General features: G+C 36.8%; 1 protein-coding gene across 6 annotated transcripts in view; it reads right to left on the bottom strand.

Annotated features, from left to right (window-relative positions):
* Positions 1-7,033: 7,033 nt before the first annotated feature.
* The window catches only part of LOC132225560 (histone demethylase UTY-like), a 300,626-nt gene continuing 297,391 nt past the window's right edge, over positions 7,034-10,268 (bottom strand). For 4 of the 6 annotated variants that reach the window (XM_059680653.1, XM_059680656.1, XM_059680655.1 and 1 more), the window contains 2 exons: positions 9,168-9,355; positions 7,034-8,001 (listed from right to left, as the gene is read on the bottom strand). In XM_059680653.1, the coding sequence (XP_059536636.1) occupies positions 7,959-8,001; positions 9,168-9,355 (231 nt within the window). In that variant the 3' untranslated portion in view covers positions 7,034-7,958. The remainder of the gene's footprint in view (positions 8,002-9,167; positions 9,356-10,268) is intronic. The other 2 variants (XR_009450969.1, XM_059680654.1) reach the window with 1 other exon arrangement.

Here is a 10,268-nt window from a genome sequence, read left to right as displayed (position 1 = left end):
ATAAAATGGATACATATGTAATACCCTATGTAATACTTTAAGCAATAAAAAAAAATAAATAAATAAATAAAATAAAAAAAAAGAGCCAGGCCTGCTGGCCAAATGCCCTCCCCCCCACCCCACCCCATCAGCCCACTCCACCGTGATAGGCCCGAAGCCCCTCCACCCGACTGGCCTGTTTCTGATCACACACCCCCACCTCAATAGGGGTGGAGCTGGGGGACCAACCTCCTGCAGCCCCTCCCTCAGGCCAGTCACACTCCCAATGGGCCCCCACCATCCTGATCAGCCCACAGCCAGTCCCCCAGACCGCCCCGCCCCTGATCACTCCCTCCACCCCGATAGGGAATGGGGCTGGCCAGCTAATCTCCTGCAGCCCTTCCCCCCACCAGGCTCCACCCCAGATCAGCCCCTCCATCCCGATCAGGGGAAGGGCCAGCTAGCCAAACCCATGGCCCCTCCCCCAGGCCACTGGCCCCAATTGGCACCCCCCCACACACCCCATTTGGGGGTGGGGCTGGCTAGTCCATGCCCACAGCCCCTCCCCATGGCCAGCCCCACCCCTAATTATCCCCCCCAACCTAATCAAGGGCAGGGCCCACGGGCCAATCACCTGTGGTCCCATCCCCCAGCTAGCCCGGCCCTGATCGGATGCCCTGATCCAGGTGGGCTGGCCAGCCAACCTCCCGCCATCTCCTCCTCCCAACAGGCCCAACCCTGATTTACCCTGATTGGGGCCGGGCGGGCCGGACCCCACCGGTGTACGAATTCATTCACTGGCCTCTAGTGTAAAAGTAAAAACTTAATTGAAACAAAATATACATTGTCACTCTAGTTACAGGTTATCAAATTCAAAGTTACCACATGGGAAAGACTCTTGAAACACAAAGTTCTTGAAATAATTTAGCAATGCTAATGTTCTTATTGTGGGAGGGAGTAGCACTTACTGACTGAAGTCAAGATAGCCAGAATTTGAATTTTTACCTCTATCTTTAAGACATTGTCAATATCAGAGGGGATCACTGAGGGTTAAGCCAAAAAAATAAAAAGTCCTTTGCATATGCTATTCACAAGGGCACAATAAACGGTACATATAGCCCTAGCTGGTTTGGCTCAGTATATAGAGTGTCAGCCTGGAGACTCAAGGGTCCCAGGTTCAATTCCCGGGTTTCAGGTTCAGTCCTCAGTGGGGGTGTGCAGGAGGCAGCCGATCAATGATTCCCTCTCATCATTGATGTTTCTATCTCTCTCTTCTTCTTCAAAATCAATCCTATATAATAAAAGCCTAATATGCTGTGTCCAGTCATCCAGTAGGTCGTTCAATATATATGCTAATGATATGCTAAGACCATTCAACTGCTTGCTACGACGTGCACTGACCAACAGGGGGCAGATGCTCTGACGCATAGGTTAGCTTGCTGCTGGGGTACGGCCAATCAGAACTGAGCAAGATGGGCGGACACATGCTGTGTAGCCCTCCCACAGTCCCTCTCCAGCTGGCCAACCTCCTGCGTCCCTCCCTGATCCCAATAGTGCACCAGTGGGGTTCCTTGGCTGGTCTGTTCCCTCTTGCATCTGGGATTCCCTGGGGGATGTCAGAGAGCCGATTTTGGCCTGACAGTGAAACAGTCAGTTGCTATGATGTGCACTGACCCCAAGGGGCAGACACTCAATGCAGGAGCTGCCCCCTGGTGGTCAGTGTGCTCCCACAGGAGGAGTGCTGTTCAGCCAGAAGCTGGTCTCACAACTGTCAAGTGCAGTAGCAGTGACAGGAGCCTCTCCCACCTCCACAGGGTGTAGGGAGCAGGCCTAAGCCATCAGTTTGACATCCTCTGAGGGCTCACAGGCTGTAAGAGGACGCAGGCCTGGTTGAGTGATCCCCCCTCCAGTGCACGAATTTTGTGCCTCTAGTAAAAATATATTTTTAAAAAATGGTACATATAGTTGTCATACTTAGGCAAATTAAAAAGTATTTCCAAAGATAAACATCTCAGTTGCTTCAAATTTTGGAACACTAGAAAATCAGTGTTTCAAAATAAAGCACTCTATTTCAATGCCACAAAAATGTTACTTGAAATTGGTTAATATGTTTAGTATAGGCAAACTACCAAGATAATGTCATATTGGGTGTTCTGGATAGAACTGATCCGTTTCATATTCCCAATCTTTCCCCTACTGTGGAAAGATTTCCCCTACTCCTATTACTTCACTAAAGCTGCTCCGGCTGTCACTTATGCTAATATATGATTTTTAAATCTTTTACAAAAATTCTGATTTGACCCATATTATCCCTTCCTGTTATTTTTGGCATCTCTCTTTCTTTTTCCTCTCATTATCTTGTTCTGATGTTCCAAGCAACACTGTCCTTTTCTCTAACTTTAATCAAAGCCACTCCTAAATTCCAGAATCATATGCCCACCTGTTCTTTTCTAAACAAATTTAAATCACTTCCATATTCTACAGATACATAATCTTATGTTCCATCCCTTTTGTTCTTATTCAAAGGCCCCTCTCCATGGGAAAAAAAATTAAAATGTAAACTTTCAAACCCAAAGCATTTCTTTGTGTTTTTTTTTTTAAAGAAAAATCTCACTGGGAAATGTGTATAGAATAAACAGTGTGGGAGGGAGTAGCACGTAACTGACTGAAGTCAAGATAGCCAGAATCACTGAAAACAGGAAAATTTTTCAAATGCAAATGTAATATTCTTTGTTTAAAAACCAATCCAGCCGAAACCGGTTTGGCTCAGTGGATAGAGCGTCAGCCTGCGAACTGGAAGGTCCCAGGTTCGATTCCGGTCAAGGGCATGTACCTGGGTTGCGGAGCATATCCCCAGTAGGAGATGTGCAGGAGGCAGCTGATCGATGTTTCTCTCTCATCGATGTTTCTAACTCTCTATCTCTCTCCCTTCCTCTCTGTAAAAAATCAATAAAATATATTTAAAAAAAAACAACAAAAAAAAAAAACAAAAAAAAACCAATCCAGAAGAGTTCCACTTACTAACTGCAGGAAAAATCTAAAAGGTCTATCTACCATCAGGTTCTTTTAATTTTTTCAGTTCTCTGTTAACTGCCTTAAAGCATTAAGTTCCCAAACATTCATGTTCTTTGAGATGTGAACAGTAAATGACTTAATCCAGACCTCTAACACAAACCCTAGAAATACTCTTATATGGTATAGTTACACAAATACCCTTTATTTGATGGTAAAATCCTTTTGTGTATGAAAGATATCAAGTAAATGTCATAACTTATCTACACTTGGTTTTTAGCAGATACTAAACAAGCAGCTTTAAATAAATGAAAATAGCACAATTTAAAGATTAAACAAAAAGTCTCTAATATTTCAGAATAAACTCATTATTGATACTGAGTTCCTATTATTAAACTTTAGTTGACCAAATATATTCTGAAGATTTAATTTTACTTTCTAAAAAATTATGTACCTAATCAGAGTGGCTCAATTGATTGGAATGTCGTCCCACACAGTGAAAGGTTGTGAGTTTGATTCCAGTAAGGGCATACACCTGGGTTTGGTTTGATCCCCAGTAGGGGCAAATATGGGAGGTAACTGATCAATGTTTCTCTCTCACATCAATGTCTCTTTCTTCCCTCTTGATATACATAATGGTCTGAATTTTCATTTGTGACTTTGGAAAGGTAATGGGTTTTATTTGAAAATGCAGAAGCCTAAATTCTTTTTTGGTAAATAGCAGATTAACATGGTTCGGTTCCGGGTCAAGTCAGGACATATGCTGGGTTGCAGGCTTGATCCCCAGTATGGGGAGTGCAGGAGGCAGCTGATTAATGATTCACTCTCATCATGGATGATTCTCTCCCTCTACCGTCCTATCTAAAAACAATAAAAATATATTTTAAAAAGTGAATTTAAAAAACCCAGATTAACTAGGTTGAACTGTACACTCATTAAACACAAACTAGTAGTAATTTACGTGCCATAAGAAAAGTCCCTACTTCATTGGTAACAAAGAGCAGATAATATAGCTTAGTTCCCAATTTCTCAGTTAATATCTGCTATTTTATGTAATTTGTGGTTTGAAGTCTCTTTCTAAATGATATCATAAGATTGTTTTTTCATTTCCTGTTCTTTATTTATTTAAAGACTTTAAGCCCTAACCGGTTTGGCTCAGTGGATAAAGCATCGGCCTGCGGACTGAAAGGTCCCAGGTTTGATTCCAGTCAAGGGCATGTACCTTGGTTGCAGGCACATCCCCAGTAGGGGGTGTGCAAGAGGCAGCTGATCGGCTTCTCTCTCATCGATGTTTCTAGCTCTCTATCCCTCTCCCTTCCTCTCTGTAAAAAATCAATAAAATATATTTTAAAAATAAAATGAAGGCTTTAAGGTTCTACAAAATATACTTGTTGACATATAACTCAAATATGTATTACTAATAAAGGAACACAAGTCATTTTCATGACCGGGTAAATACAGTAAACTGAATTGATGTTAATCTTGGCAATTATCATTTCAAATAGAAATGAGACAATAGATGTGTTATAAGTAACACAAAATAAAAGTGGTTAAGAAAAAAATCAGATGTCATGCTAGTACTTTATAATCTTTGTTCTATGGTGGTTAATTTGTTTGGAAAAAGTTTGTCCACTTTTATTAGTAATATTTAAATAGTTGTTAAAAGAGAATCACAAAAATATTAGCAGTTAAGAGATCTGTGCAGCACTTAGTCCAGCCAAGTTCTGAAAATGTGTTAATTTTATTGTTGCATGAACACCAGAGTGTACTTATGTTACCAGACAGGGACAGGCCAGGATTGGCCTGCAGTATGGTTTCTGACGGAAAGATTTCACATTATGAGTCCAGGTGATTTGAGAGTACATTTATTAAAGTTGGAGCAGTGAAACAAATGAAGGACTCAGGTTAGAACCAACAGGAGGGCATAGGTGGTAGTCTGCTTTGAGTGTCTAGGAATGTTAGGAGACACAAGTGAGCCAAAGCAGGGCTGCTTTTAGCTCATCGAGAAGTCAGAGAAAAGGGTCTTTGGAGACAAGAGCAGGCAGTAAGCCCTGGATGAGCTGTCCACTGTTTCCCTGCTTCCAAGTCTTGTGGGGGCCCTTAAGAGTTTAGGAGGAACTAAACTTCATGCCAGGAAAAGTGGCATAGGTATGCTTTAGAGCCCACACTGGGTTTCTGTCTAAGGGTTTTTATTTTGCTTCTTCTGGTGGCAATTCTAGGGGACATTTCAGCAGATACTTTACAGGTTCATTTTTAATAACCTGATGCATCAAAATGAACATAAACAGGAGTTAGGGATCTTTTACTTTTATTTTATTATTTATTTTATTATTCATTCCCCTGACTTCATTCATCCCTGGACTTGACTGGCACAAATGGCATTACTTGGATCTCTGTTCTCTGTTTGGGAGAGGAGGTATAAACCATTAGCTCTCAAGTATCCTGGGTTAGGGAACATCAGGCCTTGCAATTCAGTAGCTGGCTATAAATTCAAATTGTTTGGCTTTGTTTAATAATCTTGTCTCAGTTTTCTCATTCCACTGGCCCAGGAATTTTCCCAGCTTACTAGTAAAAATAGGGAACAAATGGTAAAAAAAAAAATTATACACCTCTTTAGGTTCTTAAAGGACTGGAAGTGGCTCTGGGTGAGTCAGGGAGTAAGTGGTGAATGAATTGGAAGGCCTAGAAAATGACAGTATACTATAAACAGTGTACACCAGCATCATAAAAACAATGTAATGTGCTGTGAAATTATGAAAACTCTAATGTTACTCTACAATAGAAATTTTCATCCCATTAAAATGTAAATTGTGGATTGGGGTCTCTTCCTAAATAATAAAATAAAACCCATTACTTTTCCAAAGTCACAATTAGTTACCTCCCATATGTGAGATGTGAACAGTAAATATCTTAATCCAGTCCTCTAACACAAACCCTAGAAATACTCTTATATGGTATACTTAATAATTTCCCCATATTTGGTGGTAAATCCTTTTGTTTATGAGAGATACCAAGTAAATGTCACACCTTTTCCACACTTGTTTTAGCAGATACTAAACAAAGCTATGGAACCACTATTGTATTTATAGACTGAAATACTGTTCCAGCTGGTATTGCTGAGTGGTTGAGCAATAACCCATGAACCAGGTCACGGTTTGATTGCAGGTCAGGGCACATGCCCGAGTTCCAGGCTTGATCTCCAGTAGGTGCCATGCAGGAGGCAGCTGATCAATGATTCCCTCTTATCATTTCTATCTTTCTCTCCCTCTCCCTTCCTTTCTGAAATCAACAAAAAATGTTAAAAATAAAATAGATCTGCAAATATTTCCTTCTAAATTATTATACATAAAAATTACTGTTGAGATTTATGTTTTTAAAAAGTTATTATCTAATTTAATAAAGTATATGCAAGTTTTTTTCTTCAAATGTTTTCTAGGAAGCCAGAATACTCCAAAATTGAAAAGGATAATTCATTATATGTGAAATCCTCAAGCCACTTCACTAGATAGAATTATAAATTCTTTTAAACACTTGCACAAGTTAATTTATAGAACTCTACCAAAAATACAGGCCAAATACCTCAGAAAGCAGAGCTGTTACAAAATGAGAGATACTATGGTTAAAGTAATTTGTTCAAATGAAATAACAGTCTTCATACAATTTGTTAATATTTACTGAATTTGTGATACAAAATTTGAGTAATTCCTCCTTCCCCTACATGTTATACAAAAAAATAAAGCATGAAATTTCAGTCATCTAATTTTAAAAAACAAAGTAATTACTTAATACATTTGTTCCCTCAAATGAAGGCTATCATTCTAAATTTCTTTTTTATAATAAACACAGAATAAATAAAATTTATGAAATCTACATAATGTTCCCTCAGTCACTACGTTTTCTACTATACATTTTGCCAGTAATTATTTACTGGCTATCACTGCAATAATTGCAACTTAAACCAGACTGAAAGATGTACTTTAAAAGTAAACATACCTTTGTAAGTGATACTTTATAAGAGGCACCTCAAAAACTACCAGAGATGTGAAAGTTTAAAAGCTTTATGTTTATACAATATATATTTTGTTATACATGTGTCTTTATACGTATACATAAAATATATGTAATCAGATTTGAAAATAAACACAAACTTGATCTTTACAGAAGACTTTCTAAAACTCAAGAGTGCAAAACACTTTAAACATTAAACAATTTTAATAGACATTTATGTACAATGCTAAATAGTTTTATTTATACATAGAAAATGTAAAAGGAGTTGTGTGTAAAATGACAGAACTCCTTAATATTTAATGGCAGGTAAATATAAAAAAACAACAACATTCCATTCACAAGTATTTTTAAGCAATAAATATATATTCATAAATAGTATGAATCTGTATGAAATTAAAAAGACAAATCACAAATCTGAAGTTTATTTCTTATTCTATGTGCAAGCCATTATCTTTGTGTCCTATTATGCTATTAAATTAAAAAAAAAAATAATTTGGAGCCAAAAGTATAATCATCCTGGTGATTGGCCTCCAATCAATACACTAAAGCAGTAGAGAAACATTCTCATCTAATTTTTTACATTAATAAAAAGTTGATCAAAGATATAAATTTGGTATCTTAACCAAACAAATGACAACCTAGAACTGTTTTTGCCCCTCAGAAAAATTCTTAAAAGGGTAAAATATAAATAAAAATAAATTTCTTAATCCAGAAATAGAGAAACAAAAAAAGGTGTCAAGTCATTAGGGTGTTGAAAATTGCCAGTTTTGTCAGATACCATGAAACATGTTTATTATTAAGTACAACTGGATCTGCTGAGAGTACAGGCAGTGCTCTCATGCCAAGTTGATTGACACTCTATATTTGGAAGGTTGCATAGAAATAGCTTTTAGTTAGCAGTCTCATGAAACATCACTGGTGCAAACTCTCCTGAAGAGCAGAAAAGGCATCATTTAATATCATGGGGCAATATCAAGAAGTGGAGGATGATACTGAAGGAACCTAAAATTAAAAATAAGGTATGTTAGTTGGTATATTAATTCTTACCAGTATTCTCTAGCTCATGGCTATAAGCAATATACCACCTACTTATAAAGTGAGTTAGAAACAAACACTGATGTCCAAAGTTCAGGAACTTGCTACGTGACGTGCTCCTATTATGACTAGTCTATTATGACTAGTTCCCCAAGTTTCCTTAATCACTACCCCCCCCCCATTTTCTTATATTTCATCACTTTGTTAGAAATTCTTATGAAACATTAAAATCACAAATTTTTTAGATGCTCAGAGTCTTATGGAAAAATAATTTTAAAAATTCAATTAAAATCTCACTAGTAAGTAACTGGCTTATATATGACATGCATGTCATAAATTTTTTTCTTTATGAAGCAATGCTGAGAGCCATCCAGTAAAAAATACCAGAAATTTAATTTCAAAATTTAGAAGCAAAAGCAATGGAACTGGATCAATATTAACAACTCATGAATAACTACTGTTTGCATTCATAAAGCTATTATTCAAAGCCAGAAGTACTAAATGCTATTCCAAGCAACTTGTCCTTGAAATAAAAAATTGTGGAATTCACAATATAGTTAAATTTAATGCGTCTCATATATCATACCTAGACATGAGCCATCATCAAACATTCCTATAAGTTTACTACTTAACAGCAAAGACTAAGTTTTAACTAAATACAATTTATGCTAAAAGCACAAATATATTTTTAAAAATACCGATTTCTTTTTGGATCATTCCTACCGTTATCTATTTTGGTTTAATTATTTAAATCAAAGAGCATAAAGACGATGATAATAATTTAAAAGTTCAGAAAAAATGCTCAGCCAATTTGGCTCAGTGCTTGAGCCAAGATGTCATAATTTGATTCCTGGTCATGACACAGGAGACAGCCTATTGATGATTCTCTCTCATTATTGATGTTTCTATCTCTGAAGTTAAAAAAAAAATTGTTAAAAAAAGTATTCACAAATTTAAAGTTTATTTTTTTTATACTATTTAGGCCTAAGAAGAAATAGTAATACATCAATTTATTACATATAAACTGCTTATAAGTTTGAGAACATAGAAATATTTTCTCTTTATGAAATGGGAAAACTTAAATATCTTCCTAATTACCGTCACTGCTGCTCACAACCTAGCTATGTACTCACATGCTGATTTCACTTACTAATGTAAATTGGTCATAGACTTGCATCAGGTCCTCCATTTTGTACTGTTCTAGCACCACAAAATTGTCCAGGTTTCTGCTTGTTTTTCGTGCACAGTCCTGGCAATGTACTATGTAGGTCTTTTGAGAATTGCTTTCATTAGTAACAAAAAGCAGATCAAAAACTTCCACCTATTTTATACAAGAGAAAAAAAAATGAATAGAGATTATTAAATTTATTGCACCACTTTTATGTAACTATGAAATTCTACTTTATGTAAAACTCTGGATAGTGATTTTTCACTGAATGCAATTACTTAAAAACCCATGGTTGTTTGTTTTAACACCAGGTTTATTTTGTAGCACATGCAAAATGAAGTTAATGTTACATATTTAAATATTAACCTAAGGGAATTAAATACTCATTACATCTACTAGTTTAATTCTAGATTAATTTTAAGTTTGATAAAAGTCAGTCTATTTTTATTTTTATTGTCCTCAAATATAATACACAAACAATCAAGTCATTATTTTTTCTTTTAACTTCTTTAATCGTATTCACACTGTTTGGATATGTCTCCCTCCCATACTAAGCTCCACATAGGTAGCAACTATATATTATTCATTTTTGGCCCTCTCTAGTGCCTATCATTGTGCTTAAAAACAAAACAAAACATGCCGAAACCGGTTTGGCTCAGTGGATAGAGCGTCGGCCTGCGGACTGAAAGGTCCCAGGTTCGATTCCGGTCAAGGGCATGTACCTGGGTTGCGGGCACATCTCCAGTAGGAGATGTGCAGGAGGCAGATGATCGATGTTTCTCTCTCATCGATGTTTCTAGCTATCTCTCTCCCTTCCTCTCTGTAAAAAATCAATAAAAATATATTTAAAAAACAAACAAACAAAAACAAGAAAACCACTTGAATGAATATAAACAACAAATGTTCAGTTCTAAGACTCATACTAAAGAAAATAGTACAGAGTATTATGAGCATTAACATACAAAAAACATTAAAGAATCTCATACAAAAAGAATGAGTTGCAAAGGCTCAGCCTGAATAATGGTTGACAGATACTGTATATCATTTATTTTAAAATACCAAAAAG

Source organism: Myotis daubentonii, chromosome Y, assembly GCF_963259705.1.
Source record: "Myotis daubentonii chromosome Y, mMyoDau2.1, whole genome shotgun sequence".
NCBI lineage: Eukaryota > Metazoa > Chordata > Mammalia > Chiroptera > Vespertilionidae > Myotis > Myotis daubentonii.
This window is presented reverse-complemented; position numbering and strand designations above follow the sequence as displayed.